Source organism: Hemibagrus wyckioides, linkage group LG14, assembly GCF_019097595.1.
Source record: "Hemibagrus wyckioides isolate EC202008001 linkage group LG14, SWU_Hwy_1.0, whole genome shotgun sequence".
NCBI classification, from domain to species: domain Eukaryota; kingdom Metazoa; phylum Chordata; class Actinopteri; order Siluriformes; family Bagridae; genus Hemibagrus; species Hemibagrus wyckioides.
In genome coordinates this window covers 15,732,054-15,751,806 of record NC_080723.1, presented here as the reverse complement: position 1 = coordinate 15,751,806, position 19,753 = coordinate 15,732,054, and the positions used below count along the sequence as shown (strand labels likewise).

The window sequence follows — 19,753 nt, the reverse complement described above, 5'->3', positions numbered from 1 at the left end:
TAAAAAAAAAATTTTAAAAGTCAGTCATAATCTAATAATCAGTGCCAAGGAATGTTATCTGCACAGGAAAGCACAGAATTCTCTCCTTCCTGAACTGAAAACTGGATCCTCACTTCTACTCAAAAAAAAAAAAAAAAAGCTTTTCTGAATAGAGCATGATAACCGAGACAAATCCACAGACCCACTAAGCTGAGCTTGATCTTCAGGAGTCTAGGATGACTAAAAGGTTATGGAACTGCAGGATTTAATACAAATACTATTTTTAAAAAAACAGTTCAGAGATTTATTAAAGTAGCAGCTCATTTCAACCAAGTGACACTATCATTAGTATTAGATTGAAATGTTAAGAGAAAGGGAGAGGAGGGAGCGATAGCGTGAGAGAGAGTTAGAGCGAGAGAGAGAGAGAGAGAGAGAGAGAGAGAATCTGCATGTGAAAGTGTGTTAGTCATGCAGACTTAAGAGACAGCCACGTTCACACTTCAGCTCCAAGTTGACAGGTGTTGTACATCTCCCACAGATGGGACATTCTGAGGTGCTAAGATCACTTTAAATAGTTATGTTTAGCCTCTACTTTTCCTGAATCCTAAAGCAAACTTCTTAAAATATTACAAAATTACAAAATATTACTTTATAATAAATATCTCACATGTAGAATTACCAATATTGGCTGATGAACTTCAAATTACAACAGCAGTAGCTCCTTTAGTCAACTGCAATTTTCAGAAAATTAATAGAATAATTGGTATTTTAATAAAATAATTAAAATTGGGCTATTCATATGATGCAAAGACTGAGTCTAGTATGCAAAGGTAATATATCTATATTATATATTAATTTTTACACCCTGGGAATGGACACTCCTCGCAAAATCTTCTATTTCAAATATTTACAGCTATGTTTACAATAAAATAAAATAAAACTAGAAAAAACAACGTGGTTAGATTTTGGTGAATTTTGTGAAATGGTTTATATTTAATGTTATTTTTTGGATGATTGAACACAGCAAGGATATGTGGATTTGTTTTTAAAACAAACTGTTATTATAGGGGTTTTTTTCTGTATATTTGGCGTATTTGAACCAAACTCACAACGTGGTGGTCATATTTAAGTAAGTGCCACCCTTTGTGGTCTTTCCTGCTACATAGGACTCACCCAAACCTCAGCTGCTCCTAACAAACACAGTCTCTGGACTCATAACAAGAAAATGTTCATCATCTATCTTTAGAAAAGCATGTTGGATGCAGTGACGTGTGCAAGTCGTGAGCAGGTTTGTCACAGTCCATGAGAAGGTTCACACATTTTAATGAAATCCAGACACTCACAGTGATGGCATTTCCCACTCATTGCACCTCAAGAGTTCAGAGCAAAATGTATAACAAGAACAACGTGTGAAATCTGCTAAGCGTTAAAGACATTCCAGAAACAGTTCTCCACTTTCTCAACCCTTTCACTGAGCTTTTATTACTGTGTAGATCAGAGAGCTGATTGATTTTCTTACTATCCACATTATCTCCATACATGCAAGGAGAGGAATAATGATGTGGATGGGAGATCATGTGCTTCAGAATATATATAAGTATTATTCTATTAAAGTGACACACAGAGCAACAGTGAAGAAGTATAACTAAAAGGCGAATATCACCATGGCAAAGAGAAAAACAAGCAACAAACTACACACGATTCTACTTCCACTACTTCTAACGTGTACTCTCCCAGAAGCACACGATATTTGTCTCACTACTAAGACGCAGTATAAGCAAACTCTGTTCCAACCATAAACACTGCCAGGGGCTTGTGGTTTTATATAGAAATACCTGTAAAACCACGGGACGGACATTAAATCTGAAGAGTTCTTTGGTCTTTTATCTCCACTGTGAAGCTGGTAAAGACACCATGTTATATGATGATACAGACAGACACTTTAATAACAGCAGTATTTATAAATGTGCACTGTGCACATGCTAGACTACAGAGAGCACAAGACCTCAGCATTGCATGAACAAGTAAACTTATAGTAGGAAAGCTATATGCTACTCCCATATCACCCCTCGATTTGGTCAACATTTCTGTTGGTCAAATGTTCTGCATGGATGAGTGGGATTGGACAAATATTCTGTAAAAATGGCTAAGATTGGTAGAACTTTCAGTAAAAAAAAAAATGGGTAGGATTGGTTAAGATTTCTGTGAGAGTAGGCCAGGTCAAACATTCTGCAGGAATAAGTGGGATGGTCAAAATTTCTGCAGAAGTGTGTGGGAATGTTTAAAGCACCCTTTAATTTCTGCAGGAGGGGGGGGGGGATTAGTCAGACCTAATGTGGCATTGGGTGGGATTGGTTAAATCTGCTGTGGGAATAGGTGGGATTGGTCAACATTTCTGCAGGAAATGGGGATTGGTTAAATCTGCCGTGGGAATAGGTGGGATTGGTCAACATTTCTGCAGGAAATGGGGATTGGTTAAATCTGCCGTGGGAATAGGTGGGATTGGTCAACATTTCTGCAGGAAATGGGGATTGGTTAAATCTGCCGTGGGAATAGGTGGGATTGGTCAACATTTCTGCAGGAAATGGGGATTGGTTAAATCTGTTGTGGGAATAGGTGGGATTGGTCAACATTTCTGCAGGAAATGGGGATTGGTTAAATCTGCCGTGGGAATAGGTGGGATTGGTCAACATTTCTGCAGGAAATGGGGATTGGTTAAATCTGCCGTGGGAATAGGTGGGATTGGTCAACATTTCTGCAGGAAATGGGGATTGGTTAAATCTGCCGTGGGAATAGGTGGGATTGGTCAACATTTCTGCAGGAAATGGGGATTGGTTAAATCTGTTGTGGGAATAGGTGGGATTGGTCAACATTTCTGCAGGAAATGGGGATTGGTTAAATCTGCTGTGGGAATAGGTGGGATTGGTCAAAATTTCTGCAGGAAATGGGGATTGGTTAAATCTGCCGTGGGAATAGGTGGGATTGGTCAACATTTCTGCAGGAAATGGGGATTGGTTAAATCTGCTGTGGGAATAGGTGGGATTGGTCAACATTTCTGCAGGAAATGGGGATTGGTTAAATCTGCCGTGGGAATAGGTGGGATTGGTCAACATTTCTGCAGGAAATGGGGATTGGTTAAATCTGCCGTGGGAATAGGTGGGATTGGTCAACATTTCTGCAGGAAATGGGGATTGGTTAAATCTGTTGTGGGAATAGGTGGGATTGGTCAACATTTCTGCAGGAAATGGGGATTGGTTAAATCTGCTGTGGGAATAGATGGGATTGGTCAAAATTTCTCCAAGAAAGGGGGATTGGTTAAATCTGATGTGGGAATAGATGGAATTTGTTAAAATTTCTGCAGGATAAGGGTGCTGGTCAAACCTTCTGCAGCAATGTGTGGGACTGGTCAAATCTTTTGTAGGAATAGTTGGGATTGGTCAAATCTGGAAGAATTCTGGGAAATCATCTGGGTGATTGTGTAGGACTGGTCAAGCTTACAGCAGAAGTGGACAGGAGACAAACCTGCAGGTATGGGTAGGATTCTTTAAAGAGCAATAGGCAGATTTATTTAAAAAGAGTATCAGGCACAACTCTACCTCAAAGTTAAGGAAACTAAGTTTTCTGAAGTAATTCTACTTTTTTGTTTTTAATAGGTCTGCTGCTAGGTTTTCTTAAAGGAACAAACAGAAGAACGCTCAAGTGTTTTCGATTTTTTTTTTCCTTTTCTAAAAGTATGTCTACTACCCATCACATACCCATTTTTCAGAGCAGAGTACCTGGACAACAGCTGTTGTAACTGTACATCTAGGTTAGCTAAATTAACTGGGGCTGAGAAAGAGGAGGAAAGTGGGTGGTCTGCAAAATGGGAGTGAAAGAAGAAGTGAAAAGGGAATGAAAGCTAGCTGTGTGTCCCATTTCATGCTTTCTCTTCTATGACACTCCAGTAAGCCGAGGGGCTGCAAGCACTATTTCACCCTCGAATACCTCTCTTTCTCTCTCACACACACACTTAAAGTGAATGTAACTAATTAATGCTACAATTCAGCCACTGCTCCCCCCTTATCACGCTCATCTTTTTTTTTTAAAGGTACATTGAGGCTTTTCAGGATCAACACTCTTTTAGATGGAGTAGGAAGGAAGAATGACAAGAGAAAACTGGACAAGAGATGAAGAGATGGACAGACCATGCAAAACAGCACAGCACAATACAAATTGTATGAATAGCTACACAGCCCTCTGTAGATGAAACAAATGGCATAGTTATGAAAAAAGCTGAAGCAACTTATATTTATTTCTAGCAGTACTGGTGGGGAAATGTGGCAAAATAGACCCTATGCCATAACATCTGTAAGGAAATTAGTATAGTCCATGAAATGACCATGTCCTTTAAAGTGCAGGTGCTAATAATGATAGCGAGATAGCAATCTAATTGGCTTCTCAGTTATTCTCACTATCTTTTGTAGAGCCTTGCAGTCTGCGATGGTGTAATTCCCATGCCACACCATGACGCAGCTGTTCAGGATATTCTTTATGATCCCTCTGTCGAGTGAGAGTGTGATGAGAATAGGAGGAGGGGTGCTCTATGCTGATGGTAAAAAAAAAAAAATGGAAACATTTTTGGGAGTTTTCGGTTGCACTGGGGCAAACTTTATTTTTATCTCCATTAACTCTGTGACAGTTTATAAGCTGCTTCACTGCCTCTTGTCTGTATGCTGATTTAACATAGTTGTTCATGATATATTCTGAGACCTGCTTGACAGCAGAAATCCGCAGCATAAAAGGCAGTGGAGGAATGCCGGTGGTCAGTGCAATGTTCCCGGAGGTGGCGTTGCCAAGCAGGAAGTCCAGGATCCAGTTACAGAGGAAGGTGTTCAAGTCCAGCAGACTCAGTTTCCTTTGCATAAGATTGTGATGTAATCTCTTACTCGTCTAAATCTCCTTACTACTCACACTCCAACCCCCTCATTCACTGCAGCCTGAGCGGAAGTGAGTCAGATAACACAATGAACAACAGAACACTGAAGCGGTTTCATGAAGAGTTTCCTCACTGGAATAGAGGAGGGCTGAATCAAATATCTCATCATTGAATTATCCGCAAAGCATGAGAGGCAGCATGGAGCTTATTAACCATTTACAGAGTCTCTTAAATGTACTTCAACGGTCCGTAATGTCCTACTACTGTCAGTTCCTATAACACTTATGACCCAATATATTATTCACCCACATGCTCAGTGCTAGAGGTTAGGTCAATAAACTACTGACCCCACTGATCAGCCTCTGTCCTTTTTGTCTGCCTCCATGTCCCCATTGCCCTGAGCCATCCACTCAGTCACATGCCTCTACAGACAGGCACCCTGAAGGACACATGCAGACATAAACCTTTCTTCGGCTGACCTACTAGTGCTCTCAGAAATCCAGACAGACCAAGACTTACACACATGCAGACCCTCCTGGAATTATTAATGGACGCTGCACACATACTATACACTGAGCCAGTGTCTCAAATCTTAGCCAAGGTGCTATTTCTGAGCAATATTATCATCGCCAAGCACAGAACAACTACCAGATTTATGTTTATTTATTCGGCTGGTGCTTTTATCCAAAGCAAGTTTCACTTAAGACAATTGAGACTGACAGATTCCTTGTTTTCTTTCTTTTTTTCCCAGATGACTCTACACACAGTCAGTATTTTTCTCCTGTTTTTGACTGTGGCTGGGTCTCATTGTCCCATATGCATGATTCATGTTGGTTCACACAGTTGACACATAGCCTGAGGCTCAACACAAGACACTCTTCACAGTACATGCGGTCATTTCAACTTATTTTATGCATCCACGCAGTAATAGGCTTTGGGCTGATCAGCATTACCATCATCATACCACAATAAAAACGGACTATAGAAATATCCAAACTGAAAAATGAGCTTTGTAGAATGAAGAACTTTCATCTTATTTATGACAAAAAGCCAATCTCACCCATTTTCCCCCCCATCAAGGAAAATAGGCAGGCTATTATTCAAAATCTTGTCACTACATGTCTGTTCCCTGTAAGATCCACAACCTTCAGCATGCTGATTTATTCATTCTCAACCCAACTTGCTGACTCAACACATCCTACCTGACAACAAACTAACCACAGGAACTGAGTTAAATAGGGTGTAGCGTGTGTAATAAAAGAAACAAAAAAAACAACAACCTTATATTGTTTGCAATACTGGTATTCTAGCTTTGGATGTAAGGAAGTGTTTCAATGTTTTCATCTGTAGTGTGTGATTAACAGACAAAAACTGGAACTGCACTGAAAACCTACTCACAATGGAGGTCTAAGGGTGATTGTTGAATTCCATCAATGATTGTCGCACTGTTTCAATTACGTTCTTAACATGAGAAAGACATCAAAGAATGTCTTACCAAAGCAGTCCTTATGGAGGATTTATCTATCTTTCCAACAGTGCATTTCCTGAAGGCTTTGTGGTATCCATGTACAATGCCCTTTAGAGTCTCACACTGGCTTTCTCTTCTTTGTATAATACAGGAAAAGGTGCCAAAATTGCCTCAATGGTAATCATTCATGTACTACAGGTGTTTACTGTTTGACACATAAATGGAAACCTTATACTGATCAGGCAAAACATTTTGACCACCTGCTTAATACTGTGTTGGTTCCTCTTTTTGCTGCCAAAACAGCCCTGACCCATCGAGGCATGGACTCCACTAGATCCCTGTTGGTGTGCTGGTTAGCAGCAGATCCTTTATGTCCTGTTAGTCAGTCCTTAAAGGATACTTTTAGTAGATAGTGACCACTGCAGACCGGGAACACACTACAAGAGCTGCAATTTTGGAAATGCTCTAATCCAGTCGTCACAATTTGGTCCTGGTCAATCTCACTCAAATCCTTATGCTTGTCCATTTTTCCTGCTTCCAACACATCAACTTTGAGAACTAAATGTTGACTTGCTGCCTAATATATCCCACCCACTAACAGGTGCCATGATGAGGAGATAATCAGTGTTATTCACTTCACCTGTTAGTGCTCATAATGTTATGCCTGATCGGTGTATATCTTTAATTTCATCTTATTCTCTAATTAAATGTTTATGGAGACATACAAAGAAAAATAAAGCCTAGAAGTAAGTACAAGAGGTCAGTGGTGCCTTGAATGAGTATACAAAGGTAGTTCAATTTGCTAGCTTTGCTAACCTGCCAACATATCTTGCACAAAGGTAAGCAAATTATATACATTATTATTAAATGATGCGGTAATACACATTAATGCATTATTTAATTGCTCTTTAACTAGTTTGCTATAGAAGCTATACACAGATTAGGCATAACATTATGAGCACTGACTCAGTGAAGCAGGAAATATGGGCAAGCGTAAGGATTTGAGCGAGTCTAACAAGGCACAAATTGTGATGGCTAGACGACTGGATCAGAGCATCTCCAAAACTGCAGCTCTTGTGGGGTCTGCAGTGGTCAGTCGCAAAAGAGGTCCAAGGAAGGAACGGTGGTGAAGTGGCGACAGGGTTATGGGTGGCCAAGGCACATTGATGCACGTGGGGAGTGAAGGCTGGCCCGTGTGATCCGGTCCAACAGATGAGCTACTGTTGCTCAAATTGCTGAAGAAGTTAATGCTGGTTCTGACAGAAAGGTGTCAGAATACACAGTGCAGGATGGGCCAGGGTTGTTTTGACAGCAAAAGGGGGACCATCACAATATTAGGCAGGTGGTCAATGTTATGCCTGGGCAGTGTACATTTTGGCTATTATTTAATTCAATTTTTATTTGTACAGTGTTTCTAACCATGGACATAATCTCAAAGTAGCATTATAGAAATTTATAAATTCAGGATACAAACTTTAAAATGATCCCTAATAAGCAAGTCAGAGGCAGCACTGGTAAGGAAAAACTCCCTGAAATGACATGAGGATGAAATTTTGAGAAGAAAAAAAGGTGCCAGTGGTGTATGTGAGAGAAGTAATCTCATGCCATAATGTTTCATGGGAAATTGAAAAAAACACTGACTAGTGCACAGCCTCAAGCAACAACTGTAGACAAATGATGGAGACGAACAATACTAGTGACTTGTTGCCTGCTGGTGTGAAAGTATTCCTACAAATAAGGATATTTATTTAAAGGAATACTTTAGGTCTTGTTGGATTAATGCATATAAGACTCAACCTGGGGATAAGAACAATACTGAATTACTGAGATGTGTGTCAACATTCACTATAGACACTCTAGAATGCCTACAGGCGCGCACACACTTTCTGGCAGGTATATTACATGTGGCAGCAGACTGACATTGGGGATTACAGCAAATTAAGCACTGAAGCAGTTTTGCAACAGAAACATGACACGGAATTAGACAAAAGGACAAAAGGCATTTTTACACACCGCAATGAATTAGACAGGATGACAAAGCTTTTTTTTTTTCACACCAAAGAAGGGGACTGATGAACAGACAGCTTCACGTTACAGAGCCTGCGGCTAAAAGGCTTGAGAGCCAGAATATAGAAAAAATCTGCCACAATATGCAGTTCATTTTTCCTGTCATACTACTTAGAATAAAAATATTACAGGTGTGCTACAAATACTCACCGTTTTCATAAAGAAACTGACCGATTTGTGAATTATATTGTCTCCTTTAGCTCCTTTTAAGAAGATGCAACACAGAACACTGTAAAATAGTATGTATAGGATACCAGTTTATTATATACTATAGCATTGCCTCCCATTCTCTCTTACACTGTTTCTCTTTGCCTTCCTCTCTACATTGACATGAACAGTATTTCTCTTGAGTCAGACATGTCAGTGTTTCGAAGGAGAAATTCCAGGGAAAAGGTGGACTCAAGCTGGGAAAAGCCACCACCACATTCATGAGGCTACTTTATTTTCAAGCTCCAGCAACTAAGAAGAAAGGAGAGAACGAGAGGGAGGGAAACACAAAGGTACTTTATTTCGAAAGCATGGATAAAGGGAGACTTTCACCATTCGAAAAGAAGCTTCAGATTAATCAAGGTCAACAATCTGGATTTTTAAAAAAATATTTATATAGACACCAAACTAATTTAAATGAGAAAATAGATGGGAAAAAGTCAGTCCTGGACATTTTTTTTTTAATCCTTCTGAAATATTCTCCGCAACTCACCCGGATACCTGGAAACCATTTGGACACAAAGCCAGCCAATCAGCCTGCATGGGAATTAGAGCCCTGGCTTCTGATTGGTCATGTGTGTCCCCTAAGCTCATTATTATATCAGCGTGACCTCCACTGTGTCATCTGCCTACGATTAGGCCAATTATGTGCCAGCACTCTTCAACACAAACAACCTTTTAATGGAGGAGAGAGAGAGAGAGAGAGAGAGAGAGAATGAGAATATATTACTGACAACTAGAGAAGAAGAGAAAGTACAGAGAAGGCTTGAGTTGTAGAGATGGGAAAATTTAATAATGATCACAAAACCACTGAGCTTGAAAAAGAAGGATAAAAACGTGTCACAGCATTAATCCATATGCAAAACATTCAAGTTCAAGTGTGTATTTGAATAACATGCAAATATCTGTGCAATGTCCAGGTTCACAAACATTCACGCAGCACACACACAGACACAGTGGGGACCTTCCTCCGACATACGTTTCATGTATTGACAACTAAATATAACCAAATTAACCTTTAGTAAATATTTAAAATATTTTGACTCTCTTACATTTTCAGAATGAAAAGCCAAACAAAAACTTTTAAGCCAAACGTCCCCATAAGGTCAAAGGCATCAGATATTCCTCTCCATGCAGCACACAGACACACACAGCTGTTGTGGTTGTCTTGAATAAAGGAACTCACACAGACGCTTTCATCCTTTGCCTTTTCTATGGTAAATGAGCTACAGTAATTGTTTCATTATGACTGTCAATTGAGGTCATTTCCTTTTCTCTCTCCTCCTTCCTTTGTTCTTTAGATCCGGGCTCCTTATTTCCTTGTTTTTCCTCCAGTCATATGCTGTTTTACTATGTACCTGTTCACCCCCCTACTAGACCTCCAACAGTTTTAAAACTAATAAAACTTAACACACACTCCGATTACTATCAGCTACCATCTCCTTTATTATTGGATATCCACAAAGGGTCATCTATCCTATGTACACAATATTGCCAAAAGTTTTGGGACATCTGCCTTTACCTGCACATGAATGTAATATGGAGTTGCCTCGCCCTTTGCAGCTATAACAGCTTCAACTCCTCTGGGAAGGCTTTCCACAAGGTTTAATAGTGTGTTTATGGGAATTTTTGACCATTCCTCTAGAAGCACATTTGTGAGGTCAAGCACTGATGCTGGACGAGAAGGCCTGGCTCGCAGACTCCGTTCAAAGGTGTTCTATCGGGTTGAGGTCAGGACTCTGAAGTTCCTCCACACCAGACTCATCTATGTCTTTATGGACCTTGATTTGTGCACTGGTGCTCAATAGTGTTGGAACAGGAAGGGGTCATCCCCATACTGTTCCAACAAAGTTGGGAGCATGAAATTGTCCAAAATGTCTTGGTATGCTGAAGCATTAAGAGTTCCTTTCACTGGAACTAAAGGGCCAAGCCTAACCCCCTGAATTCAACGATTTGGAGGGGTGTCCCAAAACTTTTGGCAATATAGTGTACTTTATTTTTTATATACAGTGGTAATATAACAGCAGCAGCCTTGAATGAAGACTTTAGATTTCAAGGTCTGTATCAAAGTCGTGAGGCTTTTCTGTTCTGACTATGAAAACCAGGACACATGACATTTGATATTCACTCATTACCAACGCTGGTGCTAGAGCACAGGTTAATGTTCTCTCAGCTCTAACACACAGAAAGGCCCTATTAACTAGCTGACTAGTCAAATGATGCGTGTTGGAGCAGGAAGACACCAAACAAAATATGCACGTGGTTTGTCCTAGCCACCTCACCTTCTGAACTGAAGTATTTCAACAGCAGCCTGCATGTCAATGATCCTCTTTGCTACTGACCTTGACATGACAAGCACACACCCATGACTGTTTTGTGGTATATGTTTAGCACATGCTCTGGTCAGCCGGAAGAGTAGGTTGTTATTTGTAGTTCGATGACCAGCATTGGAATAGAGATGAGATTCCAATAATCAATGGTGCTATAGAAAGGAATATTTCATATCACAACATTTCTAGCATTTAAAGCATTATTAAAAAACCAAAGCAGATCTCTCACAGACATCACATGGATTTTCGATAATATTAATGTAAGTACATTTATACAGGACGTACAGTGAAAATAACAGTATAAGCTAAAGGAAAGAAGATTCAATGTCTAGTTCCACCATAGTTCCATAGTCTGAACTAAAATCAGAGCTGCTGTTATGGAAAAGAAATTAGCATCTTTAACCAATTACAATCAAGAATTCAACAGTGCTGTGGTAGAAAATTTCATATTGTGCAGTTCTAGATGGGGGGAAAAAAAAAATTCCCACACTTCCTGCACTTCCACAGAACCTTACCTGTCTCTCCAAAAACCACAGCGCCTAAGAGAGAGGAAGTGCTCTGGAACACTGGCAACCCAGAGTGGAAAAGTGAGAGAGAGAGAGAGAGAAATCTGAGAATGATAAATTTAGGAATGATTCACGTTGCTTGTCACTTCACAACTGCAGATGATCGTCCACTCTCTCCATGAAAGAATGTGATCATGTGGCCAGCTGTGATGCATCGTGTCACAATGTGTTGGAACAATTCTAGATGGAATAAAATCATGATGAGAGAGAGAGAGAGAGAGAGAGACAGAAAGAGAAACACCAGGCAGCAGCTGCCCTCTACAACATTATAATAAAGTAAGCTCAGGTTCAAAACAATTGCTATATTATTTTGAAGCAGTGCTGTGAAAAATGTAATCTAGATCACCAACACATTGCTGATGTACCGGTCAGGACCAAATACTGACCCATAAAAAGGTGATATCACAAAAAAAGCATTAGTGGAAAAAAAAAAAAAAAACGCTCAATTATTCCAAACTTTAAGATGTTTGATGGAATAAATGACTATAAGCTACAAACTTATAACCTTAACATCTTATATAGGGTCCTCACATTACCAGAGCTACACATACTGTCACACAAACACACACCAAGATGAGATACTACTAAAGGAATTTTTTAATGGCAAGGGTTGAACAAAATTGGAAGCATTCATTTATCTAAAGATAGTTCCATATACACACACATAACCAAGTGTATTTCTAATTACATTAATTTTAAAAATAAAACAATCAATAAAAATTTATATAGAAAATCTGTCCATAAAATGGAAAAAGACTATGCGTTGTATTTTTCCTCAATCCAGTGATGTAATGATGCTCACCAAATCAATCAGTTACCATAGTTGAATAGGAAAGTTCAGTAAATGCCACACGAGGCTTTATGATCACACATGCTATAGAGTCGTCCACGCAGTACCGACTGTCTCACGGAAGACTAGTTCTCAGGATAAAACTGAAAGCTAAGCTGCTCAGTAACAAGCATGGCATCAAAAGCAGATGCGCATTCGTATAACTGCAGCCGAACATACAGAATGCCTTGCAGTCAATAAGCACGTGTCCAGTGTTTTAAGACCTATCATGAGAATGTTACGGTACATTCAGGACGAAAATGTCTTTCAGAAACCCCGATAGACATCTTCCGTGTAATGTGCACATTGTCCCAGCAAACAGCATCATTGGTGATAATATGTTTAAAAGCAGTGAAGAAAGCAAGTAACATTCTGCTAATATTTGAAATAATTTAGAGCAAAAACGCAGAAACGAGAGAACAGTAACTCGAGTATTCTACTGATTCTGTTTTTTCCTGACATCTAATGACTTCCCTGTGTGCAGTGGAATGAAATGTTTGTTCATCTGGCACAGGCAAACTCAAAATCTGTCTTAAATCAAACATGGACAGGATAACAGGCGCAGACTGCAGTACTTCATGGGCAGCGATTAAGTGTGAGGGAAATGCAGTACATGCCTATTCACATCACTCAGACATACACAATACAGGACTGTTTATGAGATGTTTACGACAGTTTATCCAGTTTAGTAATTATACAGAGCAGTGTGTAAGTGTGCACACACACACACACACACACACACCCAGTTTCTATCATTGTGGTGAAATAATTAGAAACTACTCTAGATTTAGCTATGAGACGTGTAGCTAGAGCTTTGTAAAAGACATAGACAAAAACAACAGAACTGTTGGGGGGAAAGAAATAGTCTCACCTGGTACCTGAATTTCAATATAACACAAGCACACACGTGCACACACACACACACACACGCGCTCTCTTTCATGAACTCACAGAGAATATGCCTGTCTGTGTTTGGCTTCCACTCCACTTAAGGCACACTCTTATTCAACAGTTTGCTGGTATACACATTTCTAAGCTATCAGTTGGCACTTTTTTTTTGCTAATGTAATGGAAATTCACTTTATGCTTAACACTCTGTATACAGGACATTTTGCATAGTATTACACTTGGCTCCAGAAAGCAACAAACAACTGAATTTGTGTGTAAATATGAAGTACTGTTAAACAACTAAAAGTCAAAAGAAACTAAACTTAAGTGCAGTAATATCATGAAAGTTATCACCTGAAATGTGTCAATATTTAAACAGATCTTTTGGGTTGATCCGATTTTACCTTCAAGAAAAGTAAGATACAAAACAAAGTGATGAAAACAGGGCAGTGGATGAGTGCAGGTGTGATCGTAGAATTTTCTAACCTCCCATTAGGGGCTGGGCCGACAGAGCCCCACGTCTACAGTAAAATTGGCCAACAGTAAGCCATCAAGGCTTACATAGGGGTGTGTGTAAAAGACAGAGACCCCACCCTCACATTTGGCCCCCAAGCAATGTCCCCCCAAGCAAAGAGTCAGTACAGGAAGTTCCTAATTAGACCGTAGTGGGGCATCGTCCAAGAGATCCTCCAGAGAACCTGTGTCTTCCGCTGGTTCTGCCTTCTTGCTCTCACTGTCCTTTCGCATCTTTCTGGCTGGACTAGGCTTGGGGTCTTCCTGCAGCAGTTCTTTGGCAAGAATGTTTGTCACTGCATGGCCAGCTCCTCTTCGATTTCCTGAATGAAACAGACAGAAGAAATGATAAACCGTTAGCCAAAGCTTGTGCTCTTCCCGGTGAAATATCTGAGTAGCTATAGGACCATTACAGTTGGTAAAAACAAGCAGAATTTCGCAAATCTGTTTAGCTGCATTTATCATTTATAGACCTTCAGGAAACAAGCTGTTTAACCACTAAGAACCATGGTTATGAATTGAAATGTACAAATGAAGCACATCTACTTTAGACTTTGGTGTTTCAGCAGCATTCTAGGTCTTTCCAAATTTTAGGTATAACGTTGTGGTGGTAATAGGCTCATGCGGATTAATTCTTAGTTACTCAGAGACTGTGATTAAAGCTGTTAAGGAATGGTTAAATGTCGAACAGTGTACGCTCATTAAACAACTCCTAGGTTAAAACAAGGTCAAAGAACAGCATCCCATCAACATCCACACTTGTGCTGAAAACTAGCAGGTTCAATAAACACATGCAGATAGTAAAGTCTAGACACAAATATTAAACATACTTACATAGGACACTAGAAGGAATGAACATTTGTAAAGATATACTAAAAGTGTTTTTTTTTCTTTTGTGTATAGGAGTTCTTTGAAAATCAAAATGGCTGCAGGCGGAGCAGGAAGATAAAAGTACTGGTTTCATTAATGACGACTGCCTGTAGCCTGAAGCCTTACTTTCTCTCTGTGCACAATGTCAACAACTAGCTGCTCATACAGTGACCTAAAGTTCATCTCTCAATTACGTTAGTCCATGTGATATGCATGATGTATGGTGTTTAGTTAGTCCATGGAAAGCTCAGGTCAATACTGTGGTAGGATGGTTTAAAATTACTGGTCCTGTTTCATTATACAGAACAATTCCGGTGTTCTGTTTACTACAGCACTGCATTAATTACATGCAAGAGCAACACACACAGAAAAAAAAAAATAAAAATCTCTATGCAAAGTGAACCATAGATGAAAATCAATGGCTGGCAGGCATACACATATGTACACACCCAAACTGCCACTGATATCACTAAGCCACATGGTACACTGAACAAATAACACCTGCAATCAATACTGCACTGCATAAAACAACATGCTCTTAACACACACAGGTACACACACGTTACCGAGCAGGTGTCCAATATGAGCTGGGACAAAGACAGCACTGACTCTGTTGGAGAAGCAAAAAAGCAGTTACAGGATATGCAAGCGATAAAAGACAAATAAAGGGGACAAAAAAACCCAGAAGAAGGTTGAGAATATCAGAGTGGTGTTTCTTATGTGACGTGATGTTCTGTGTGATTAAGAATATGACCTTCTCAGAGAAGATATCCCCCTGCTGTCAGCTTTTCTCTGACACCTCCTGTAATGGATATAACTAACCTCAGCCCCGGAGGCACAGCACCCACACAATCAATAATGTTCATTGTATGTTTTGTTTTGTTATTTTACCTTTGCTTATATTACATTTGTTTTTGAGCTGTCTGCTCTAAAGGACCCCATTCATGAAGGTCATCATTATTTTTATCATTTAAATCATCAAAATGTATATGTTTTAGAAAAGCGATCAGTTGTTGATGATCTTTCGGCAGCTCCCTTATATGTGAAAGTTCGCCACAGTGGACCAACTGGTCTACACAACAACTTGGCACAGGTTTTACGCCGGATGCCCTTCCTGAGGCAACCCTTCCATTTTTTTTTTTATCCGGGCTTGGGACCGGCACTGCATCCAGTGGCTGGTGTTTGGGCATTGGCTGGGAATCGAACCTGGGCCTTCTGCATGGTACCACTAAGCCTCCAATGCCTTGTTTTAGAAAAGCGATCAGTAAATGACTATAAAACTAGAAATGAGAATGAGAAGCAGATTCATTGTATAATTAACAGTCAGGTCTCTCTGCTTGCCTGTCTTTTTCCTCTTCTCTTGTCTCTCTCACTTGTCTGTTGGAACATATTAATGCTCCAGAAATCTAAAAGCACTACTCACCCCCAAAAATAACAGAAAACCTGACAGTTGGCTAAACTTATTTTCCACTGCTCACCATCATGGCACAACACAGCTTGAATAAATGTTGACTTTTAGTGAGATACTGCTGAAGAAATATAAGCATTAAAGATATCAATAATTGATATGAGAAAAAGTTAATTTAAACATTTAATTTAAAACAAACCAAAAACAAACAAAAGAAATGCTGCCGTTTCTAGTTTGGCAACTACAGCCCAGATTCCCTCATCCAGAGGAAATGGTTATTTCTGTGTGTAGAACGTGCAGCTTCGCTAGGATGAGGGCTGTGCTGCATAGGACACACTTGAAATCTCTGTTGTGTATATAAGTCTGTCACACGTTGCATGGTTTCGTAACTGTTTACTCTGATAATCTATAAACACATTTTGTATAACCTATGTTCAACCTTTTAACTTTCAACCAAGTGTGTACTAAACAAACACAACACGTGTGCAGTGATCACGGCTATGAACTGCTCCTGTCAAAAACTGCATTCTCTTACTTGGTCAGACTGGATGGAAGTGTGTCATATAGACAAAATGTGAAAACACTCCCTAAGAAGACAGTACTCCAAAGTGGAACCAATAATTATTCAATTCAACTTTAAACTTCTCTTGAAGAACCGCTTTTCCGAAAGATCGTAGTATTTTTAATCCTTAAGTTTCCCCTAAAAAGATTTCATTCAGAAGCATTGAGCAGCTCAGACCATCTGGGTTTAAGTGAAGCTTCCTGGTTGAAGCTTTTCCTAAAGCTTATTGAGAAAAAGCCTACAATATTCCCAGCTTAATACTGTTAAGAATTTAAACACATCTTTAACACAAATCCTGCCCATATATGTTATTTCAAAATATTAAAAATCAATTTTGTATTCTAAAACAGAAAGAGGCGACAAAAAAACAGCACAGATGTGTGTGAACGTTTGACCGTCGGAGTACATGTGTGTATTTGATGGAATATGGGAGGAACAGTACGAGTTCTTTAAATAGATATCATGTAAGTTAGAGTTCATTGTAAAAAAATCTATAGCCAGAGAGAGACCATGTTTTGGATGGGCTTAAAGCAAAAGGAAAATTGTCATGTGCATTCAAGTACACTTGAGGCTAAATATCACTTTATATTTGTATGGTATGTATGTGTGTTTAATCAAAACCTTATGTTTGACTGTGTCTCATCTGAGGCAGTTAGCACCCTCTAGAGGAAGAAGATAACTAAGCACATGTGTAACACAAACCAGTGAGAGTTAGGGACTGGATCAGTGTGACTGCTCACTTTGCTATTGTTCATGATGGGTGTGTAAAGAACTAAGGGCTTAACTGAATGTGTGTGGGCTTGTAGGTGCGTTGAATATATGGAATAATGTGTACCTTATGAAGAGTGTGTGTGTGTGTGAGAGAGAGAGAGAGAGAGAGAGAGAGAGAGAGAGAGAGAGAGAGACTAGAAAAAAGTCCTTTGTGTCATGGCCATCTTGGTCTTTGTTCATTCTTTTGTGAAAAAGTTTGATGAGTGCTAGCCTTTTAGAGCAGAAGTGTGTGTGTAAGAATTCTCTTTTGTGATGTGGGGTGTGCACCCAGTCATTGGTGGTAGGATCATGTCAGGCTCTTTGTGTGGTAGGTCGTGACCTGGCAGATGTGTGTAGCCTATATGACGGAGACAAAAATAAATGCAGGCGAGTCCACATGGGCAAGTGTAACCTTTTCTAAAACTTGGGCTATGTTATAGACAAAGCACAACCTTCTCCTGATTGCATGCACCAGCTGCTGACATTAAGGAAACATGAATAAAAGGCAGGCACTTTTACTGTATCCACTCTAGATGTTAAAACCGATCAGTAATGGTCAACAGCACAAAATTAAACAAGGACAATCTGTTAGCTTATTCGTAATAAAGACTATGAAAAGTGGTACAAAATATGCAGGCGTAATCAGATCACAGCTCTTTGGAGTTCACAAAGATTTTTCTGTCATGAATAGTAGAGTTCTAGTTCACTCCCTGGAACACTTCTAAAGGAGTAATTCAATAACACACACACACACTGTTCTCATCATTCTGCTCCGTCACTGACATCCAGTCAGAACACTTTAACTCGATCAATTCAGACACAAAGACAGAGCTAAAAATGTTTTAAAACCTTACTTACTTTCCAGACTATATTAGACAACATTGACTGGACTGTATGTTACAGCCATATAACAGCCAAGACTGTTGCACATTATTTTCTTTACAAAGAACAGCATAGGTGAAACAGTGGTTTAAAATATGTGATGGTCAGAATCTTACTAACAGATGACCTACAGCTGTACTATTTCTACAAGACATCAATTGAAAGCTATGAGAGATATAACTAGCTTCAAAGCACTTCAGCTACAGAAGCTGTTTAGCGTCAAAAATGGTCCTAAAAGTTAAAACTGGTCCAAAGCCAGCACCATACATCATGGAAAATTTCTATATATAGTATAGATCCTGACAGACGTGGGATATACGACTTGTACAGCCTGACAAGATCCATATGTCACACTAAGACAACAAATGGAAATCTGCAACTCTGATCTCTGCTTTTATATATTAAAGAAACATTATTTTCAGTAAGAAATGTCTGATTTGATGTGACTGGTCATAGCAAAACTGTGCTTTCTTAAAGAAACAATGTTTTAGCAGTGCTAGTCCAGGCTATACAGAAAAATGCAGCACCTCCCCTTACTAGCACCTCCCCTCCACCAAAATGGCTGTGGTATTGGCCTGCATATGCGCATTAAGAGTGTGAGTGAGTGGGTGTGCATGTTCATGTGCATGTGTGTGTTTGTGAGGATCTGCAGCTGCTGGGAGTCTTTCTTTTTGATTGGTTTCTCCGCCATTACTCTGGGTCAGGGGTGAGAGGTGAAAGTTCATCATGTGACATCAAGTCTCCCTCTATTCACTAAGTGTGACCACTCAAACAAGGTTGGACACACCAGACTGAATATGCAATTTTTTCACAGCAGTGGAGTAAATTTTAGGCTTATTTGGGAAGTTTAAGGAAAAGGCTTTGTGGGTAAAGCTGGATGAGATGCCAAAAGTGCATAAAGCATCATAAGGAAGGCTGCTTACAAAAAGTAAATAATTTTGATTTATTTAATGCTTTTCTGGTCAGTGTTAATATCTTCATTATTATTAAAAAATGATAAAATCAAGAAATAAGCAGATGTGTCCAAATTACTGAATGCTGGAGTGTGTGTGTGTTTTGATGGAATGTGGGAGTAACATTCAGAGTTCTGTAAATGGAAGTCATGGTGTAGGGTGGAGCTCATTGGGAATGTCTGAAATCTGTAACTTCAGAGAGAGGTGGTGTTTCTTCTGGATTTATTTTCATGTGGTTAACGTTGGGGTCATGGTGTGTGTGTGTGTGTGTGTGTGTGTGTGTGTGTGTGTGTCTGTGCTGTCAGTGACACATGGTCAGATGAGTCAGAGTCTTAGTTACCAGGGAAACAGGAGGTTGTTCTGTCATCTCACAGAGGCTAAAAATACGGCTATGACTCACTCCAGTAACAAACACACAAACACACACAAAGGATGTATGCTTTTGAATGGACGCGAGAGAGAGAGAGAGAGAGAGAGAGAGAGAGATTCACAAAAAGATGATGGATGGAGGGAAGCTTTATTTGTGCAGCTACACTTAGTCATCGTTCCACACCTTCTCAAAAATA

General features: G+C 39.6%; 1 protein-coding gene across 2 annotated transcripts in view; it reads right to left on the bottom strand.

Moving 5' to 3' along the window:
* Positions 1–13,010: 13,010 nt before the first annotated feature.
* LOC131364648 (protein diaphanous homolog 1) overlaps positions 13,011–19,753 on the bottom strand; it is a 131,293-nt gene continuing 124,550 nt past the window's right edge. For both annotated transcript variants that reach the window (XM_058407867.1, XM_058407868.1), the window contains one exon: positions 13,011–14,085. In XM_058407867.1, the coding sequence (XP_058263850.1) occupies positions 13,901–14,085 (185 nt within the window). In that variant the 3' untranslated portion in view covers positions 13,011–13,900. The remainder of the gene's footprint in view (positions 14,086–19,753) is intronic.